The following is a 23,328-nucleotide window of genomic DNA, read 5'->3' as shown; positions in this document are numbered from 1 at the left end:
AATGTACACAAAACTTTTGCAGTCAAATGGAAAGTGAACTGAGGATTTAAGACACAATATCCAAGAATGGTGTTGCACTATAAATTAAAATAACTGATTAATTCTGTTTCTAAATCATTATGAAATGTTAATGATTCAAGCAAATCGAACAATATATCAACTTTTCATAACAAGGATCAATTTAAAGATTGAATCCATTGCTTTCTGATTCATTTTCAAAAACAATATTATGACAATAATTTAGAATTATGATAAATTATTACAAAAACTGAAATGCAATCTAAAGTTTTCATATAATTGTTAACAGTAATTTAAAAAATATAAGTTAAAAATTGCTAATAAATCTTTTTTTTAAATTCATTATAAAATATGATACCATCTATGGAACCTGAACATTATTAAAACATTTCTCTTAAAGACAAACAAGCACCTTCAAATCAAATTCAGCATGAAATGTTTATTTTTTAAAGAAAAAAATTATTTTCTGCATAAAAAATGTAGGTTATTGATCTAAATGATGCACTCATTGTTGAACTTGTTGGGATTGTGAAATTGTAATTCTACAATTATCCAATGAATGGTTAGTTTAAAGTCATACCTGTATCCAGGATAAGTATTTACTTTACTACATAATAGTATGTGACCGTTGGGAGTGCCATGGACCTCTCTTATTCTATAATGTTTTTAATTTTTTGAAGGGCATCAGGACCTGAATTTATCCTTCTTTATGGTAGTTTATTCATTTTTTTTTTTTAAGGTAAACTCATGTTAAGACAACTTTGAATATCACAATATTTCAATTTTTTATTGAAGTAATTCAAGTCCTGAATTGGAATGTTTTTAATTGTTTTGAAGTAATTGGAATGTCCTGAGACTTGAATTACTTCAATAAAAAATTGAAATATTGTGATATTCAAAGTTGTCTTATCAACATGAGTTTACCTTCAAAAAAAAAAAAAAATGAATAAACTACCATAAAGAAGGATAATTCCAAGGGGGATTATGGAAATTTAACATTTTTTTAACCATTCTGATTGTGTGCTTCTGGTCAGATTGCAAATGATGGTATTATATACTTGGATTTTTCAAAACCAGACTACATATTATTAATCTCATTACCACAAAAGGATATAAAAGACAATGAAACTGGGGAAAGGATGTATGGGAGTTAGTATAGAAATTTTTCATACCCAATTAACAGTCCTTGAATCTTATTGAATTATTGAATCTTAAACCCCTTTAGAAATCATCCCGAGAAAAACAAACAATTTCTGAGACTTTATACTACTGAAGACTGATAATAAAGGGGCAAAATAAATAATGCTGCACACAGTGAAATTTGAACTGTGTTGTATAATTCGTTATCAAAATTTTAAGATATTATGAATCTGAATAAGGTTAGAAAATGAGTCGTTTGTTTCACAGACAAATTAATATTAATGACAATAAACAAAATGGTCACTGTATGGTAATTAAACATGATTTGTTGTTAAAAATAAATGAAAGCTTGTAAAAACTGTCACTTGATAGTTTTAGAATTATTTTCTGAATTTCCATATGTTTCAGTCAGAGAGTGAGTGAAATAAAAAAAACTACAAAGAGTAAAAAAATGACGTTAACTACAGTCAAAATCTACACAGGAAAACATTTTGAAAAAGAGATAAAAGATTTGAAAATAAACATATTGATTTTGTTTTATTGCTCTAATGAATTTTTTTATGTTGTTTAATTTTGTTTTTATTTCAGAATAGACCTTACTTAAAAAACATTTCTCATATATAATCAGATAATATTTACATAAAAAATGCAGGCATTCAAAATTTCCAAAAATAACAAGGGTATTAAAACCAACGGGTATATATTCAAAACAACTAAAAATGATTACGTTATACAAATAAATTTTCTACATAATTTACATTGTTATTTTAAATTTAAACATAAGTGGTAAAATTTACTGTAAGTTAATATAAATTTCAAATTAATAATGATTAAAAAGAGTTAAGGAAGGTGAGCAAAACTAATAGTATAAATCCAAACGTATTAAAAAAGGAAAAAAAATTAAAAACAAAATTTGACTTTACAATATAATTATTAATAATAAATTAATGAAGTAGTAATAACAAATTGAATGCACAAAATACGCACGCATACTATATTAGGTGAGCTCACCTACACCCTGCAGGGAATCAATCACAGGAATATCTAAAATAGAATAGAGCACATGTCGTAATAGTATGGAAAATAATTAATGATATTTAACAATAACATAAACATATGTTACTATTACATTGATATACCAAACTTAAACAAAAGTAGATAAAAACCATTACTGTAATCTAAAACTATGAATACATTCAAAAGGAACAATAATTATTGAAACAAAGGAAAGAGATGTGCACAAAATTAAATAAAAATATAATTTTACAAGTATAATAACAACAAATATATTGCAACTGACTAAAAATTATTTTTTTATATATTCTAGTGATAGCGTTATAAAAAAAGGAGTAAATAAATAAAATATATCACAGTGATGACATTTTGTATTAAAATTACATAACCTTTACCACAAAAAAAACTTTTTCAGAATTTGTTTGGACCTTAGAATTCAATCCTTCCTCACTGATAAATTAAAAAATTACTTTTACCATTATGATCTTTCTTATTTTTTTTATTTATTCATTTCCTTAACACAAGAAGATACAAAAAATGTTTAGTTTTGTGAAAATAGAAAAAAGTTTACAGGTGTTTCACCAAATTTAACCATTTTTGTTAAGGCATTTAGTCTTAAAACTATCATAAAATTTGAAGCTGAACAATTATACATTGATTATAAAACTATTTTGATTTTAGATTATTAATAACTACAGAATAATTATTCTATAGATTTATTATTCTATAGATTATTGATTACCTATTTAGTCTAACAAATTGAACCAGTGTAAGGTAAGAAAAGATAATGAAACTTCAATTTTCTAAATGGGAATTTAGATAAGGTGCCAAGATATTTGTATTTTTGGATTCATGGGAACTTAAAACATCAAGAATTATAAAACTCTAGGAAAGGAGTGTTTCTTTTTTTACAGTACCTTTTTCCTTGTTTAGCCTCCGGGAATCACCATCAGGTATTACTTCAGAGGATGATATGTATGATTGCAAGTGAAGTGTAGTCTTGTAGTCTCAGGTTGACCATTTCTGAGATATGTGGTTAATTGAAACCTAACCACCAAAGAACACCAGTATCCACAATTTAGTATTCAAATCTGTACAAAAGTAACTGCCTTTACTAGGATTTGAACACTGCAACTCTCGACTTCAAAATCAGCTGATTTGCGAAGACGCATTCACCACTAGACCAACCCAGTGGGACAAACAATAACAATAATCTAACCTTCATTATGTACAATAACAAACAAGAAAGTAAAGAATAGAAAAATATACCCATAAATTTGACAGTACAAACTTAAAATGTTAGAAAATAACATTTATTTAAATAAAATAGATACCACTATTATCTGAATAAGAAAATAATTAATTACGTTTTAACTCATTTGACAAAAAATACAGTAAGATTACAATCTGAAAATCAATTATACATTGTAACACATAGAACATAGATAAACCTGTTTAAAATGTGTGCTGTAAACAAGAATCCTGCGAGCTATGGAATAAAAACAGTAATATGTTTTCAAATAAAAAAAAAAAAAATTGTTAAGAGATTAAAATCCTCTTATTTCACAAATTTATGTTGAGAATGTAATAAATAAAGGTGGTGTGAGACAATGGTTTACAACTGATAATAGCAGTATATACTAGTAGACAGGCCAGTATCTATGATGAACAGAAAAGTGGCTGGCTAATTGTTATATCACTCATTTCTAGCACCAGTTTACCATTGAAATGATAAGGAAGATTGATGATACAGTTTGAGATAACCAATGATATTTCATCAGATCTCTTACCCCAATTTTTCATTAAGTGATCATATTTATGCTCAGTTATTAAAAGTGTTGTCTTATAGGATTCTTGAATTTCTTTCACATCAACACAAGACACAATAAATGAAGATGACATTAACATTTCTTGAACATTAAAATATTGAAGGTGATGATATTTTAATAAAATTTTTATGGATAAGGAGATGGGTTTTATATATAAATTTAGAGACAAAAATCAACTAATGGAAGAAACAGTACTTACCAATGTACTAAATAAAGTATCACTAAAGCTTTTTCTGCAGGAAAATCATAACAACTTCTTTTGAGATAAATGAGTCTTGCTGATTGCTTCATGAAATGTGGTATAACAATAAATTTGAAAGTGTATTAGATAGATGGAAGAAAGAAGTTAAGAAGGGCCATTTAAAGCAAACATTGTCATATTGAGCTCTGATATTTCCTTACATGACAATGCCTAGTTGCATGACTTGCTTACCCACTTGCTGGGTGCATCAAACTTTAAAATTTTACAGAACAATTCAAATGAGAAGTTTGTTTGGTTTGGTTGATTATTAATTCACCATACAAACTCAAAGCTTGTGAATGAGAATATGGAATTTTGTACTGTATGAAAACTGTCACACCTGACTATACTTGAATTCAGGATCTTTCAGTCAAGAGTTTTAAGGTTCCAATCCTAATATAGTTACTTTAAAATGGATTTGAATACTAGATCGTGGATACCGGTGTTCTTTGATGGTTGAGTTTCAATCAACCACATATCTCAGGAATGGTCAACCTGAGACTGTACATGACTACATTCATTTACATTCATACATATCATCCTCATTCACCCTCTGAAGTAATACCTTGGTGGTGGTTCAGGAGGCCAAAAGAAAAAAAAGGATCTTTCAGAAGTATTTATTCATTTTTCTTACAACCTAAATTTGTTATCTAGTGATCGTAGTGATTTTACCATCACTTCACAAACATGAAGAAATAGTTTTCTCTAATTCCTGTAATGATAACTCACAACAAGATGTGAAAAAGTAGCTCAAATTACAGTCTTAACAACTTTTCTAAAATGTAATTTGAAAGCTTATAAAATGCTACAAGTGGCTTAATTTCAGGGCCAGAGACTAATTAAAAATATAGTTAAACATTGATAATTTATCTCTATCAGTTTTTTTTTTTTGTGTATAATTCAATATATGTTATTTTCCAGAGAGCCTCATATAAGACTAAATGGGGAAGGGGCAGTAAGGTAGAATTTATAAATCAGTTGGAGACACCGTACACCTCTGATGATGAGTGATGGCTTTTATTTAGGAGATAATTCCTATTTCATGTAACTCTTTAGTAACTAAAGGAAAACCTTTTTGTAGCAGAATACATTTGGGCTAATTAAAATGCCATGATCTCTTAAGGAGTGTAAGCAGGCAAAAATTGAAGACCTGTGTGTGGAGATGAACTTTGTACCATTCCTATGCATGTATTTCTGTCATTTCACATTTCCTGTAAACAAGTCATCCTTTTTTCCTGTTTAGCCTTTCACCTTATCCTTGATCCTTCCCTGCATTCTGTTAAGAGCGTTTTAAGATAAATTACAGGATCAGTGTGAAAGATGTTTAGAGATTTTATTTTTATTATTGTGTCCTTGATATTTGTATGATTTGGTAAGAATGACTTTGTCTTTATGGACATAATCAATGGCTATTAAAAAAAAAAAAACATTATCAAATGTAGAAGTAATTAAAAGGTAAAGTCAAATTAATCAACTGCAGTTAGGAAGTTTTTTAATAATCAGGTTTTGTTAACGTTAATATTCTACTTTTTCAACACCACTTAATACAGAGAGCTCAGACAATGAAATCACATTATCATGCATAAAAAATGTGTTTATACTCTCCAACAAACAACAACATATTTATAATACCAATAACAGCATATTTTTTTTTTTTAAACTGATACCCAACAATGTTAACAGTAAATACAAAGAAATAGCAACTATACGATACTAAAACAAAAAATTCTACTGGATCATAAAATATATTACCATTAAAAACATATATAACAGGTAAAAAAAATAATTATACATTAAAAATATAAATCACACACTTGCCAACATATACTCGTACACACACATATGCAAACTTAAGACTACTTTTTAAAATCATTAAACCAAATATTTTATTTCAAACACTAAGAAATTTTAAAAAATGTTAATTTTTTTAAATATTTAGACATAGTGTAGCACTTTAAGGCAGCAAAAAATACATTACAGATAAGCCAGAATGGCAAAGAACTGATACTTTTAAAATTTCATCTTACAAAAGAAATTTAAATAAGTTGATATATTTTTAAACAAAGAAATTGAAAGTGAACTGCTGAAAAGAAAAGAAAATCTTTTAAAAATCGATAGTACATCTGTTAAAACATGCAAGTATATTTAATTTAGTAATAAAAGAAAATTTGGTGTCAAATTTGTAAATGAAGACAAAAATAAAAGTAAAAGAAGCAGGTGATACTGGATGGATAAATATTCTGAAGTTAAAAGATAAATTCAGACTAGAAAAGAATGGAGAATTGAATCAAAACAATCAAAATACTATGACATAAAATGTACCTATAAATTATTTTTAAAAAAATAAGAAACATTAAAACACAATAATTCCTTTTAAAAAAATATATTATTATCTTAGTATGCTTTAATACAGATTTTAATGCAGACGATATAATTAAATCACAGGTGAAAAAGATCTATCAGTAATTTCATTGTCAGGAATCAAACCCTACCAGGTAAAAAAAAGCTAGCACACCAACCACAAGAACAATTGGCCAACCAATACTAATCCTTAAATTATTGAGATAGGGGACAATATGGATTAATAATTCATGTAACATCCAATTAGCTATTCCATGATGCTGCAAACCCAGGTTCAAATTTTAAGTTATAGAATATCTGAATATATATATGATGGGCAAGAAAAGAAGGGGCTAAGTCCACTCTAGTAATATTTACAGGAAAGTGATTTTTTAAAAGTTTTAATCCACGAAATCTTTTTAATATAATAATATACTACTATACATCTGTGTCTGTGTGTCTGTGTGTGTGTCTGTGTGTGTGTCTGTCTGTGTGTCTGTCTGTGTGTCTGTGTGTGTGTGTCTGTGTGTGTGTCTGTGTGTGTGTGTGTGTGTGTCTGTGTGTGTGTCTGTGTGTGTGTCTGTGTGTGTGTGTGTGTCACACACACACACACACAATTGTCAGTTGCCATACAAAGCTTAGGTACCACTAAAACGGTACTCACAGCCAAGAGTAATGTGGACAGCTTCTTTTCCTCTTAGAATAATAATAAAGTTAACATATCAGCTAGATAAAGACATACATACTACAAAACTATTATATCTATGCCAGTGTTACAAGAAAACAATATCCTAGTGTGGACCCTATGGACCACAAAAAATATGGTATCAGCCAAAGGTAGTAAGTATATTTAGTAAACCTATCCTATAAATGTTTCTGGCAGATATATTTTTATTAATTAATGTATATGAATTTAAATTAAAATAAATTTAAAATGTGTATAAATTTAAATTTAAATTATTGATGTGTTATTGGGAAATGAACAAAGTATTATGTAACTATTGGCATAATATACCTTACAAATGATGCCTATGTTAGATTTTAAAAACTGGTATAGCACTGATAAGGTTCAAACTAATTAAATAATTAAATACACATTTTTCAACACTGGAAAAGCGTGCAAAAACAATGGACAATAGAGAAAGATAATTTATTTTCATATTTTCCATTGTTTTCATCCTTCATACAGGCAACCTCAAATGCAAACTTACAGTATCAAGAAGAAATCATTTTTTTTTAAACAATAGAAAGTAAGCATTTTTAGAAACCAATAGAAAACTGGAAAAGGTGACAATTATACACACACAACCATATAAAAATATACATATAACCATTTACATAATTGTTTTCATACCAGTCAATATGTTGTCAGCAGTAATAATCGGAACCAAATCATGTTCAACACTTGCACCTTCCACAACAAGACTTTCAACTCTGGCTGATATTTTAAATGCTTTAGCTGAAGGCCTTGTTTCAATACTTGCTAAAAATTGTGCTAATGTAACTACCAATATCTCTCTTCCTCTATTAATTAAACTTAGACAACAATTAGCCAATGTCATGTTGACTTTATGTTCTGTAAAACAATACAAAAAAAAATTGTTTGTGGTAATTTTATCACATCAATTGCACAATTACAAATAAATGCATAATTAAATAAATGTAGAGCAAAATTTTACAAAAGCAAACCAAAGTACAATAATAAAATTAAGAAAAAACTTAGATATTTCAAATATTGTAATACAGGTCATTGAAAATAAATTGTTAAAATTTCAAATGAAAATATTTAAAGATTATTCAGAGAAAAGATGAATTTATGGCATAAACTTAAAAAATGAGCTAGTTTTAAATAGAATATATTTTAAGGCATCTAGGGTTAGTTAGTAAACAGTGGGTTGTACAATGTGAAAACTGAAAGGAAACACAAAACAAAAATGAATTTCAATCATTATAATAGACAAAGGAAATACTAACGTGTTGAAATCAAGACACTTATCAAAAACAGAAAAATCTAATGTAACAAACAAATCATCCACGTATTAAAAAGAACTGGGGTAAATTAATAGAATCTAATTTTAAAAAAATATTCAAAGTTTAAATTAAATGAATTAATTTTAATATGAAATAAATAGAATGCTGCACTGGCATTAACTCACCTATATACTGTTTAGGCTTCTCAGCACAAGCAGGACCACCTTCAACATACCCAATTGCATTATAAAGTTTTGCTTTTTCAGATGGAGATAACTGTGCCCAAAGACCTCGCTCTTTATCTGCAATAACTTTCATTTCCAAACGAGTTTCACCATCAAGCCACCCTTTCCACCAACTGTCTCCATGTTCCAAAACAGTAACCCGTTCAGGTGATTCTCTATGCAACTGTAAAAGTATGCATTTTAAACATAATTGGAAAACCCAAAATAAATTTGTTTGATGTACTTTTTTTGCCATAATATAACTCTAAATAATTTACTTAGTTTTATAAATCATGATATTTAGGTGTTTCATTTTTTAACAGGAAATATTTTTTAAAATCTAAAATAAATCATGCTTGGGCACATATTTTGAATTTGAAATCCCAAATTTTCATTATCTTTAACTGTTATTTAAGTATGATTATTATAATATATAGTTAAGTACTATTAAAGTTATTTAAATATGACTAAAGCTCTAAAAAAATAAAATTAACAGAAACCATTACTGACTGCATATATTCAAAGATATATTTCCAACCAAGTACTCATATATTCCAATTCCTGCTTTTCACAACAATGGAAGAACAAAATCATACAAAAACTCACTCAAGAGGTTTTTGTTCAAAATGTCAAGCAGAATAAAAAAATTATAAATACATACTTCTTATTCATACAATTATGTTTTTCAACGTTAATATTTAACTTATTATTATAAACCTTTGTCTAATACTTTATTACTTCTGTTCAACATGTACATTTCTGAAATTGACTACACGCTTTTCAATATCTCTTTTAGAAGATATTAGTTTTATACAAAAAAAAAAATAATGTCATTAGTAAATTTTATCAACTTTCTATTCTTTCATTGAATTTTTATTTTGCTTTAAACTTTTCCTTTGGACTTTTATCGCTACTTTTAAGCCTATCTCAAAGATTTGTAACTTACCCCTTTCTTCAAATTCAGCCTTTGTTTATCTTTTTCCTTATCAAAGCTTCCTAATTATTGCACAGATTATTTATAAAGTTCTTAAATTATTAATATAATGTAATTTACAATTTTATGAAGGAAGTGGGTTTTTATTTTTTGATAAAGTTTAACACTAAAGAGAATTTTTAAACATTACCATAGCCATTTAAAACTTAATAGTATATCTCATCTATAAAAAATTCTCATATAAGAGGTTTAAACCAATCATTAATGTCACATTTTCTTTTTGCAATCACAAAATTTAGAAACAAGATTCCTTTTGAGATCCACAAAATAGCTGCTTGAAATTTTTTGATAGCTTATTCTTATTTAAATTTTTTTGCCTTCATTGATGTTAAATGGACCACTGCATTGACTGCTACTATTGTAGCATTGCTATTGTCTTTAATAATTGAATTATGAAATTGAGTCATTGATATCATATCAATGACTCAATTTCAGCAAATATATACTAATTATTGCTTGTGAACATTAGTTAATATTTTTACCTCCCTTTAATATGCAGTTTTCTACAATCCAGTTATTCAGTCAAAACAATAAATTAATGACTTTGGGACAATTTGAAATTCAAAGGATATTAAAATTATAAAAATGATTTTTATAAATTCTTTTATTTACTTCCACCAATCACCATGACATTGGACAGACAGGCGACCTTTTTTTCCATGAATATTTTTATTTGTCCTCCTCAAAACGACTGTCTAACTTTGTTATCATTTGTAACTCTTGACCCATAAATATCACAAATACAGCTGTGAATTCTGTAGCAGAATTGTTTCACATCATCAAAAAAAAAAAAAAGACTACAGCTTAAGCTTCCACGAACAGTAATTTTACTGTGATGAATAATTTTAGTAATAAACATCAATTGTATGGGGCATGTAGCAATAACTCTAAAATACTAATAACCGAGTCAACTTATACATACAATGTTTCTCTTATACAATAGTAAATTTTTCTACTAAATCAAATAATTATTAAAAAAAATTCACTGATTACCAACTGTACACGTAATTCATAAAGAATAATTATGAAAAATGAACAAAAAATCATTAAGTGTTTCTTTCTTTCCTTATAAGAAAATTTTCAGGGTAGTTAGTCTGCAATGTGAAATTTAATATTACTTCTATATTTTATATTGTTTTCAGGTTAGTTAATTTTCAGTCTTAACAAAGTGGAGGCCATTAAAGTCACAATCTCACACAGGTACCCAACTACAACATAAAATGTAAAAGTAATATTAAATTTCACATCACAGACTAACTTACTGAATCCTGAAAAAAAAGGAAAAATGCCTGTAAGAAAAGAGAGAAAAACTTGTTTAATTATTTTTTTGTTCTTTTTTCATAATTATTCTGTATAAATTACCGTACAGTTAATAATTCTTTTTTTTAAATAGTTATTTTATTTAGCACTTTTTTGTTTTCCATAAATATCATTTCATATTGGTACCATCTATTACCACCATAGCTTTACCATCTAGATATGAAACTGGTACATATTTAAAAAAAAAAACATGCTACTTAAATAGAAATCTGTATGTTAGTGAATTATAATGTAGGTGCGTGTAATGGTAGGTGCATGTGTATTGGTTAATTAAATTATTATTTTACTCAAATTCAATATTTGATGAGTGGTAAGGATATCGCACAGATTCTAACTTGTCATATAATGATAATAAGTAGAGATATTCAGCACAGATTCTGACCTGTCATACTACATCATCAACAGTAATGAAATGCAATACATATCTGCAACATACACCATGCAGGCGGGTGCTAGCCGGGATACATTCCTGGTTCTTTTTGCAAAGTACATTTTTCGCTAATATCTTGAGAAAAAATCACAAGAAATAAAAAGTGTTTCTTTTCTATTCTTTTATGGAATACTAAAATTAAAATTTGAAATAGCATAAATGTTTCAATTTTGTCCCCCAAGGTAGCACTCCTCCCTTTAGATAAGACAATATAGCCTATGTTACTTCCAGACCAAAGACCTGTTACTACCCAAAACTTGATTGTATTTGGTTGGATCAGTGAAGCTACAGAAGGGAACAACAAATAAACATACATAATAGTTACCACTTCTCCACTTCTCTTATGGACGTAGTCAAGTAAAAATTATGCCCTTGATAAAATATAATTCATTAGATCAAACTTCCAGATGAAATCAAACTAATTTGTACTTTTTTATTTATAATAATAAATTCTGTCTAGTGGTTAAAGCTTGTCATGAATATAATCTTCCTCAATGTAACGATTATACTTACCATAATTTTAGCATGTTCCTGTGCAATAATAATATCAATAACATCCAACTGATCTTCTAACTGTTGCAAATCTAACTTTAGTTCAGTATCTGTAGGGTGTAACAAAGTCTGCTTGTACACATCACGATAACGTTTATAGTTTTCCCTAGAAAATAAATTTCCAAAACTCTCAATTATAGTTATACACTCACAAAGTAAAATAATGAGAGAGCCTGATAAATTAAATATTACACGTTATTTCCACTCAGAAATATCCATAAAAATTATTTTATTTTATTTTTGATAAAGAAAATCAACCATCAGATAATTAATGTTACTTGTATATTTTATAAATTTTAATATTGTTTTAGATTAGAACAAATAATCTAAACTAAATATTCATTAAGTGTAAAGGTCTTATAACAATTCAGTGATATGACAAATATCAAATGGAATAAGAGAAACAAACCTCCACAAATCCTTCCTATCAGATAAGTAAATCAGGATTATGACATTGATTTTATTGATGTCATAATATTCATGTGTAGATTTCATGATGTTTAAAAGTAATAATGACATTACTAGGTCATCTATTTATGCAGTTTCATACATGATTGACAGTATTGTTACATAGGGCACTAATTTAAATATATTACATATATTATGGGTATTTATATATTTTTTCAAGTTTAACCAAATAATTAAAAATAATAGCAATGTACGCGCATTTTTAGACAAAAGAAATGATTAAAATAAATAGAGTTTTGTACATCTGTACTGGAAAAATAGTAATATAAAGATTGTGTTAGAACTTTTTGAGGAGGGGGTGAATATTAAAAAGATTGTTGATTTTGTGATCTCGATAAATATTGTTCAACTTTTGTGAGAAACTTTTTTGCAAAAGTGCCCCAGTAAAAATTTTAAATTCTATTTCAACCAAAAGACCCCCCAACTTTTTTTCTAATTTAATACTTTTTTTCTAATTTCCCCCCTGAAGGCAGTAGCAGTCTACAAAGTTTGAAGAAAATCAGTCAATGGGGTCTAGAGTTAAAAGACCAAATACAGGCCAACAACATACATACTTGTCATATGCACAAATATCCCCATCTGACAAAAATGGATTTTTAGGACTTGAGAACATTGAAATACATTTTTTTTCATAGATCATTTACAATTTATTTAATTTTTATTTTGTTAAAATTCTTTTTAAATGTCTCCTTAAGGCAAAAATTTAAAAAAAAACCTGTTCTCTTAATTTTTTTTACCGATGTATACTTTCCCGTTACAGTTGTAACTGTTATAGCTGTACATATCGCTATAGCCGGGTAAGTAACAATAATTGCAATACTAGTTGACAATATTAATTACTTTTAATTGGAAAAAACATCTATAATATATGAAATGGTAAATTAACTGAAGCATAAAATTGTTGTACTTTTTCTGTATAATTTTCTACAATTCCTATAGATTTTCAACAACCATAACCCAAAAAAAGACAAAAAGAAGTTTAACAAAAAAAAATTATTTTGTTAGATTTCATTCTTCAAAATAAACGTTATAAGGAAGTACTATCCTTCCTACATATATTAATAAGTAGCTAGTTGCGGTTCAGTAAGACTGCTAAATGCTCAACCATATTAGATTAGAAAGTGTTCGGAAAGTTGCTGTGCACTGGAGTTATGTAAGTGTAATGACAAAACTTTCTTTATTATTATTTTGTATTTTTATTTCATTATTTTACAGAGACAGATATTACAATAACTGGGATAGTTTATAAAAGGTGTTGAAAGTGACCTCCATCACCAATACAACACTGCAAATGTTTCAATTTGTTTTCAAACACTTTAATCAGCTGATGTACTGGAATGTCTCATACATATGGTGTTATTGTGGTATTTAGTTTGTTAATGGTGGTCTGTTGCAATACACTACTTGTGTCGCTGCCCCCCATAGAAAGTAATCTGGTGAAGTCAGATCAGGTGATCATGCAGGCCACAAACCCCTCAAAATACTTCACCAGACATTTCGTAAAAAAGTTATTGACCTGTTAGCTGTGTGTGTTGTGGCACCATCTTGTTGGAACCAATCGTGATTGATTTCCATTTCTGTTAACTGACTAATGAAGTCTGTTAAAACAGCACAATAACAATCACAATTAACTGTATTTTCAAAAAAGATTGGACCCACAATGCGCGTTCTGCCACATGATCCAGACCCCAATTTTCACTTCGTGTAAAGATTGTTCATGTAATTCATGGAGTTAGCTGTCAACCACAGTTGTGTATTATGTGAATTAATATACCTTCCCAGATGATACCACATTTCATCTGTAAAAAATGTATGTCAAGGTTATATATGGAATTTTGGTCAATAAAACGTTTCAACCATTAACAATAATTTAGTCTACTGAGATGATCTGTAGGTTTCAGTTCTTGAACACACATTACTTTACAGGGAAAAAGTCTCAATTCTTTTTTTACAGTTTTATGTACATCCTGACTCCATACGGAAAGACACCCACCATGTGAAAGTTGCAGTAGTCACACCACCCTTTCTATACCTAGCCCTTATGGGCTTTACCAAAGGTCATCTTCAAATCCTCAGCAAAAGGAATTTCTCTACCTTGTTCTTGCCTAAGTCAGGATGCAAATGCCATAAGTGACATTCCCATCAGTGTACTACTATCCCTAAAAAACAACAAAACTAAAAACAAAATACATCTTACATTAGTCTCAAACAAAACTGAGTACATAAAACAAGGAAAGGAACTGAAACCACTACCCTACCTGAATGTAAAAGAAGTGAGTTCAACACACAATTACAATAAAACAAACAAAAACCTAGTAATTATAAACAAAAGAAGAATGCAAGAAAGCCCAGGCAGCACCCTAAATGCCCTCGGCAATCCTTTCTTTTGCCAAATAATGTATGAAATTCTCAACTATTATACATTTGGCTTGGTTTCGCCATTTGACATGGAAATCCAGCACTGATCCGATAATATCGAGCTGACATAGTCTCCGTGCATATCAACTTATACTTTGAACAAACATACAGAACATGATGTACATCCCCCAATTGTCCACATTGAGGACACAATCCTGAATTCACCGGGACGAACCTTTGCAGCCTGTCCCAGAAAGCGCCATGCCCAGAAAGATGTTGCACCACATAGTTATTTGGTTGTACCCAAGAGGTGCCCTGAAAACTAAAAACATCAGGAAACAGACCATCCGTATAATGTCCACCCTCTGCCTCATCCCACCTGGCCTACCACAAAGCATTACCATGTTGTTCAATTTCCCAAACTTTGTCAGAAGTTAATCACCTAACTTCTTGGTGACAACGCTGTTGCCGCTTTCGATTTCACGTCCGTAATCACCAAGATCGCATCCTGTGAAATCGTGTAATAACCACCTGCTATCGTTAAAAGTATAAGGCTTTGAGCCCTCAACAGTAAGTCCAGATAGCTTTTAAACTTTAACCTATCCGCCCAAACAGGCCCGCATATAGCATAATTGCCTCGCAGTCGTCCTTACACAGAAGTCATGGTCTTAAAATTAAGACCCCAATCAGGACTGACCACACGCCGAATACCAAAGAAGGCACTACAGGCATTTTCTGCGACGTATTGAAGGTGATTTTGGATTGCAATTTTTCATCGAGAAACACCCCGAGGTACTTTTGAGGCTGAACGTATTTTATGTGCGGCCTGCCATCGAATCACGAGCCTGCCGCCTCACTGCAAACGGCCTTTTAGGAGCATCATAGTGGTCTTCTCCAAGCTGAAAGTCATCTTAGGTTGATGACCCCACAATTGAGGTATCCTGCAAGCCTGAGTGGCTCGGAACTCAACCTCCCTCCACGAGCATTCTTCGACCAACAGGAGCCTATCATCAGCATAAGGCACAATGCGACACCCGTTAGGTAACGTCAGCCGCAGAAGAGAATCGAACTCCACCACTCACAACAAAGGACCCAACACGCTGCCCTGGGGACACCCCTTGAAAAGCGTCTTGGCTACCTCATTGCTGTCCTCGTGGAACAGCACATCCCGATCACTGAAGTAACTTTGCATGACCTGCAATTCACTCACAGTGCATTCTCTTTTTTGCAGTTTATAAATTGCCGAGGGCCACCACAAATTGTTAAACGCTCCTGAAATGTCTAGGAAAATTCCCAGGACATATTTCATCTCACTGATCATCATCACACGGAATATGGCATCCTAAGTACCTTTTCCGGAACGAAACCCGTACTTTTTCTCTATCAATAAGCCATGCAAGGTTAACCTCTCATTTATGTTAAGGGATAGAACCTTTTCAGAAGCCTTACCAATAACAGGTAGTAACGTCAAGGCCCTATACGACGAACTAATTGTGGGATTCATGTCGCCACCTTTAAACAATAATTTAACCATCCCCTTCTTCCAATAAACCAGGAAGCATCCACCAAACAATTTACTGAAAATACGCGTGATAATTCTTACGCTTACACCTACCCAGCAAACAAGGGGCTCTCACATTATTCCATCGGCCTGGGGCCTTACCCATACCTAAACTACAAATGGCTTGACGCACTTTGGCCTCAGTATCTCCAAAGACAATGCGCTCCCCCACGAAAATGAGCAACCTCACGCCGCACCAGCAGATGGTATACGGTCAATTCAGCTTCGTTGTCATCAGGCAGTTTTTAATATATATATTCTAATGAACTTAAAATTACAAAAATTGTAATTTTTTCAATAATTTAACAATATTATTAACGATATTATATCTATTGCACTTTTTATCAAAAACACAGGTCATAGTGGGTCGCCATACCAATTCTTTGGGGGTAAGACCATGGATGTCTTGTAGTCAGCCTCTAAAAGATGTACTTGGACAAAACAGGGCCAGGTGGGCGATCATTTGCTCTTCAGCTCCACTTGGTCGCATTGTGGGCTTTTTGCAGCTCCCCATTGAGTCAGGCTTTTATTGCAGATACCATGATTTGTCCGAATCCTGTTGATGTTACACCACTGTCTTCTGGGAAGGGTAAATCCTGGTACCCTCAGAGTTGGATCTGTCCCAAGGTTGGAGTTAGTGATATTCAGACCTTGCCATAGTGATGTCCAGTGATCCTTTGTGTAGAGGTTGTTGACCTGACTGGTGGCTGCTACAGGTGGATGTCTGGACTTTAGTCTCCAGTGCTGTTTGAGAAAATCTATATCGGCATGAATTGGTAGAGATGGGTTAGCATTATATTTTTCCAACTGTGATTTGAGTGTTGCTAATCATCTTGTTTGGGGGTTGAAATGACCTGCTGAGTCTGAGATGACCTGCACAGTCTCTTTGTCGTCAGCAATATGACAAACTCCTTAGTTGTTTCTTTTATATTTCAAATATTCAGGTTCGACCTCTTTTGTTTAAGGACGGTCTGAAACTCATCCATCTTTTTTGTAGTCTTAGTAGCTACCCTCTCTTTTAGGATAACGATCAAAACCATTACATTTCTCACAAGTATTGATTCTGATAAACAAAACAATATGAAAAAACAAAGCATGTTCAATCACAACTCAACAACTGACATTATGCTTTAATACTGAGCAATGCCCAACAAACTCAAAGGGCAACCAACCTATCACCAAAAGAACAGAATGCACCACATAATTCTAAAACAAACTGCACAGCAACTTTCCGAAAGCACTGCAGATTAGCATGTAGAAGGGACATATACTGTCTCTAATCATGTAGATAGTCAAATAAGGATGTGAACCAGTCATACTCAGCACTGAACATACTAAGAGAGTTAACCAAGTTAAATTTTCGGTTAGTCTCTGGTCTTTTTTAATTTTTTATTTACAAATTTAATCTTATTTTCATGCAATAATAAGTACTAGAAATAGTCTATTTAGGAATGATACCTATACACAACTCAATGTATCTGTAGACAGATATCAGTTCAAGTTAATTAAATCTTCTCAGGCGTGAACCTCAAAGTGTCCCCCATGGACGCTGCCCAGACAAGAAAGCAAAGTTTCTACTTGTTCTAAATGAAAGGGAGGGAAAAAATAATTCATTTAACTATTTAAGAGGATAAATAAATAAAAACCTGTGTGCCTGTATCTTGCGCCATGTGTAGGGCTTTAATCGCTGTTCAACTGATGCTGTATATGCATATTTCCACCATTTAGCTGCATTATTAGAAACCACAACACCAGGATGATACTGACGAAATTTCCTGTAATAATAAAACATTGTTACACAAAACACATGTACAGTAATTTCTCTTGAAAATCAACTATTATATTTTGCACTCCAATAATGACAAAAAGAGACTTCCAGAGCTAGAACAGTAAAGAATGATTAATTTAATTAAGAGTTAGTATCATAAATCATAAAAATTTTGACAAGATTGTACAACAAAACACTGACAAATACAGCACAACAACTCAGAAGTATACTAATTGACTGCATTTAATACAAGATCAGGTAAACTATGTATATAGTGTAACAAGACTGGTATAACAGACCTGATTAACAGATTCCTACCACTTAAGAAGAAAGTAGTAGAAAATATAACAATGGGAGGATTCCAAAAAGGGAGTAACAGAAACCCTTTTAGTAAAGGTAACAGGTCCGTTTAACAATAATTTTTTGTACTACTAGTCACTGACACACCTAAGCAGATGTTTGTTCTGTGAGAAGACTTAGCGGACCAGGGTAGGAATTTCATGGGAACATATGAGGGTGGACGATCATTCTCACGCTTCAAGTTGGGTTCGGTCCAGCAGGTAAAGAAGATAGAAGTATAAATACTTCGTGGGAAGCCCAGTTGACATGAGTTCTGCGAAATCACTCTAAGCGAGACGTTATGATGTAAGTCTGCGAAGAGAGTTCTGTGAGATGTCAGTCAGCGAGAGTTTTCTAGTTTTCTGCGAGGTCACCAAAGGAGAAAATTTCTTGTGTGAACTAAATTCAATGCAATTAAGGTAACATCACAAGTAATTCCAGTACACAAAAACAAGAAATGGTTCAGTGAATTACTAAAAAACTACAAGTGACAGATATAATGTACGAAATTTCATTCATAAATCGTTAAGGTAGTTTTATTTGTGAACAGCAAAGGTATTTCGTAAAAGAACTTTACGAAAAGTCTATTGTACTATTGCTGTTAATGCAAGACTAGTGGTTAAAAGTGTTAAAGCTAGCAGTCATGCTAATACTTTTGTCAATGGGACTGAATTCTAGTTTTTATTATTTATCTATCTTCAAATAAATCCTGACAATTACTTTTAATTGTGTTTTGTATGTAACCACTGTTTATTATTATTATTATTGTTGTTGTGATTGTGATTACTATGATCATTATTTATTTATTATTGTCATTATTCTAATAATTATTGTGAATTGTTTATTATTGTGGCATATTATTATAATTACTATTCTCATTATTATTGATTTGTCTTGTTTTACTTATGTTTTTAAACCAAAAAATTGTAATTATATAAACATTTTCAATTGTCAATCTCTCAATATCCTGATCGAGCCGCAAACACACGGCAGTATTCATTCATAGATACAACAGATAAATAAAGGTACTGCCCAGAACAAAAGAATAAACTCTCCAAATTACCTCATAAAAACAGTATACACTTAACCACATCATGAAGATTACATACATAACACAAAAAGATTAACACATAAAGACATATACACATACATAACAGACAAGACATATAAACACATACATAACACATAAAGATTAACCACATCATGAAGATTACATACATAACACAAAAAAGATATGATTTCAATAATTACAGTCATTATTGAAGATATAATAGTTAAACACACATACTAACTTTGACAAAACAGCACATTAAATGAACATAAGCAAGACAGATAAATATAGCGTTCAACCCCATACTAAAAGGATTTCCCAACCACTTAAGACAGACAAATATGAAATTTAAAAAAAATTCTGTCCGCAACTGAGTAAAAAGCCATATAATTAGTCCAGAAAACCTACAGTTAATCTTGAACCACAATTCCATGTATTTTGAAAACAAGGTGTTTTCATTTAAAAAATACATTTTTTTAATTTTTATAAAGCAACAAATAAGTTTTCAGATATATTATATAGCCTTTGAATTTCAAATAAACATTGAAAAAGATAATAAATATATTTGTAGATATTATTTGGCATTAATTTTCTTGTATATTATGGATCATGGATTCTACAGCTAAGCATTTAACAAACAAAATATCCTAGACTCTTCATTGTATTAACATTGTTTAGAATTTAATAAATGAAAAGTTAAGGATATGATATTGATATAGGACTTAAAAGTTATTGATAAATATCATCAAGTTTCTCAAATTAAATTATCAAATTTGAACAATAATTAGATTCAAAATACTCAAATATGGATCAATTTTCAGATCACCCAAAGGTAGTAGCAGCAACTGATAAAATTTTATCAGTTTTATAACAATTACAGAGTTGGAAACAGGAATTGTTTGGATGGCCATTTTGCATAGGTTCAATGGCCAATTTTATTAAGTTTATAGAAACTGACTTTTCAAACAAAAACCATATTAATTTACATAAAAAATATATTTTATGTACAGACCATATTTGACCTATACTGAAGATAAAAATAGGTTAAGAAACTAATTGAAAATTTAAATTATAAAAACAAAAAACATTCACTTTGGAAAATTATATATTTTGAAAAACATAATAGCCAATTCTATACAAATTACTATAATTTGAGACCTCTAAAAATAGGAATATGACTTCCATACCTCAGGCTTTTTTTGGAAGTAGTCTCATACGAAGCATCTACATCCCAGCTCTCATCAAGAACTTGAAAGAAAATCTATTTTTTTTTCAAAAATATTAGTTCCAAAATAGAGATTTTGTGTTTTTATATCTTAGATTTTCCTTTAGTTTTTTGAGCAATTTCCTTCAGCATAGGCTAAAATATGATTGGACAAAAAATATAGTGTTATGTTAACATAGATTAATTTGATGTTTGTTTGAACTTGATATCTTTTAAAACTAAGACATTGTATTAGTTTCTGCAAACTCAAAAAACTTCCATGAACTTACACAAAGTGGCATGAAAAAAATATGAAATATCATAAAAAAATACCTACTCTATATTTTCATCTCTCTAGATATAGTAACTCTTAACATAAAAAAATAGAAATTAATAAATTTTACCAACACTTTAATTTTTTATTGAGAAAATTGGAACACATGACCTTATATTATATAACCATAGTTATCCTTATGGAATATATTTTCATAAGGAAATATATTTCCTTATATTTTAAATGATCTTTTTTTAATTTAAAAATATTTACATGATAATATTTAAGATTAATAAATTTTTTAATTACATATTTATTTATATTAAATGCTAAATAAAAACACTAAAAATGTAATAAAAATAAAAAGGATAAAAAATGCAATCAGAAAAAACACTAATTAACTTTAATTTAATTTATGGAACTAGTTTGCTGTTATTCTTTTTAAAAAAATAATTATAAAGTATTATAAATGTACTGTATTTAAAAATACTACTTTTAAATAAAAATAATATTTTTATTTAAGAAAACAAGCATTTGAATATGATCAGAGTCATGTTTACTTTTTCTTGTCTCAAATTAAAATTAGTGGTGAAGAGTCATAGTAAATATACAACTGTTTGCTCAATATAATTAGATACTTTAAAGATAACTCTATCCATGAGAATAGAGACTGTTAATCTTTCATCATTTAAAGATATTTTGTGGGTATATACTATCCACCCAAATGTAATACAGTATCTAAATAACATTCAAGTTTTTCTAACCTTTCTTGGTTTAATTCAATTTATTTTACACTATTTTGATCAGAATTAAATTCTTTACAAGTTTTGTTTAAAATTTCTAGGCGTTCATTACCCATCTAACAATGTATTGTACGTCATACATATAAAATAGGGTTTTTTACCCCAATTTATTGGTTTTCACCCCAGATTTCTCAAAAACTATGCAGATACAGTTCTGGGAGCTATTTTATCCGATTTTTTGGTCAAAAACCATTAGTGATCACTAATTCTGTGCCTTAATTAACGTCGTAAGAAATTCAGTAGAATATCGTTTCACTATGGTAACTGAAATTCAAGCAAAATCTTTCACTAGCAGTAGCAATGACTCTCAAACAAAGCAATTTAGGAAAATGTTTAAATAAACTTTTTGCATTATTTTCACAAGTAGAACAGATTATAAAAGTCCCAGGAAAACTTTGTGATACACTTTGTATTTAAATATATATAGATTTATTTTTTTTTAATTTACTTCCTACTGCTGTAAATTTTTAAACAATCATAAGCATAAAACTCGTGTCCCAAATCTTTACAGGCAGAAATAATTAATTAAACAGACTCCAGTAAACCTTTCTTAAAATCTAATCAAAAAGTATCATCTTAATATATTTTTACCACTAATCACTTTTCTCTTTCCTTCAAATATAGTTACAACTCCCAAACAAACTAGCTCCTAAGATAAATTTCATGATTTTGGGTACCATTCCTGATAAAAACAACTAAAATAAATACCAAGACAAACACCCACACAACATCCATCCATTATATCATAAGATCACAATCACCTGTTGATGCTGATACGTTTAAGTGAATCAACCAATTCAATTATGGCAAGATACTGAGGCCTGGTTAGTTGCGTAGCTGCATCCTGAAGTACAAAATCTACCAGTAGCTTTGGTACTCTAGCTTCATTGGATTTATTTACTATCACTTTCACTTTGGCTGTTATTGGTTTCAATACTGCAATAAAATAAATAATAACTCAGTATACATTAGCAATTAATTAAAATAAAACAAGTAATTAAGAAACATCATTACACAGTATTAGTAGGGTTATGCTGCAGAAAGATTTGGTACTTTTCAAGAAGATGCCTGCAGCCGATCTGTAGTTAGTCAGTCAGTCGCTGTAAGTTGCCAGTTAGTTGTTAGATGGTGCCACTGAATGGAGAAAATAAATTAAAATTGTAATCTAAATTTATATAATAATTATAATTTAACCAAACTTAACCTACGCTCACTAACCTTGACTAGCGAGCTAAGCAAGTGTAGATTAAGTTTGGTTAGATTATATCTATGTAAATATTATTATACAATGCACCTTAATTTTTTTTTTTTTGTTTTACCATCGGATTTACCGATAGGTTTGGCTTCAGAGGATGAATGATTTGTAGCGTGCATGAAAATGTCATGTCTGACCTGGATTCGAACCCGGGAGCTCCGGATGAAAGGCCGA

The 23,328-nt window shown here is 30.0% G+C and overlaps 1 protein-coding gene across 1 annotated transcript in view; it reads right to left on the bottom strand.

Moving 5' to 3' along the window:
• The window catches only part of LOC142327391 (intermembrane lipid transfer protein VPS13A-like), a 250,261-nt gene that overhangs the window by 177,773 nt on the left and 49,160 nt on the right, over positions 1 to 23,328 (bottom strand). The window contains exons 7-11 of the mRNA XM_075370414.1: positions 22,661 to 22,835; positions 18,107 to 18,235; positions 12,035 to 12,179; positions 8,739 to 8,961; positions 7,937 to 8,158 (exon numbers count right to left, since the gene is read on the bottom strand). Of these exons, the coding sequence (XP_075226529.1) occupies positions 7,937 to 8,158; positions 8,739 to 8,961; positions 12,035 to 12,179; positions 18,107 to 18,235; positions 22,661 to 22,835 (894 nt within the window). The remainder of the gene's footprint in view (positions 1 to 7,936; positions 8,159 to 8,738; positions 8,962 to 12,034; positions 12,180 to 18,106; positions 18,236 to 22,660; positions 22,836 to 23,328) is intronic.

Source organism: Lycorma delicatula, chromosome 7, assembly GCF_047948215.1.
Source record: "Lycorma delicatula isolate Av1 chromosome 7, ASM4794821v1, whole genome shotgun sequence".
In the NCBI taxonomy this organism is placed as follows: Eukaryota; Metazoa; Arthropoda; class Insecta; order Hemiptera; family Fulgoridae; genus Lycorma; species Lycorma delicatula.
This window is presented reverse-complemented; position numbering and strand designations above follow the sequence as displayed.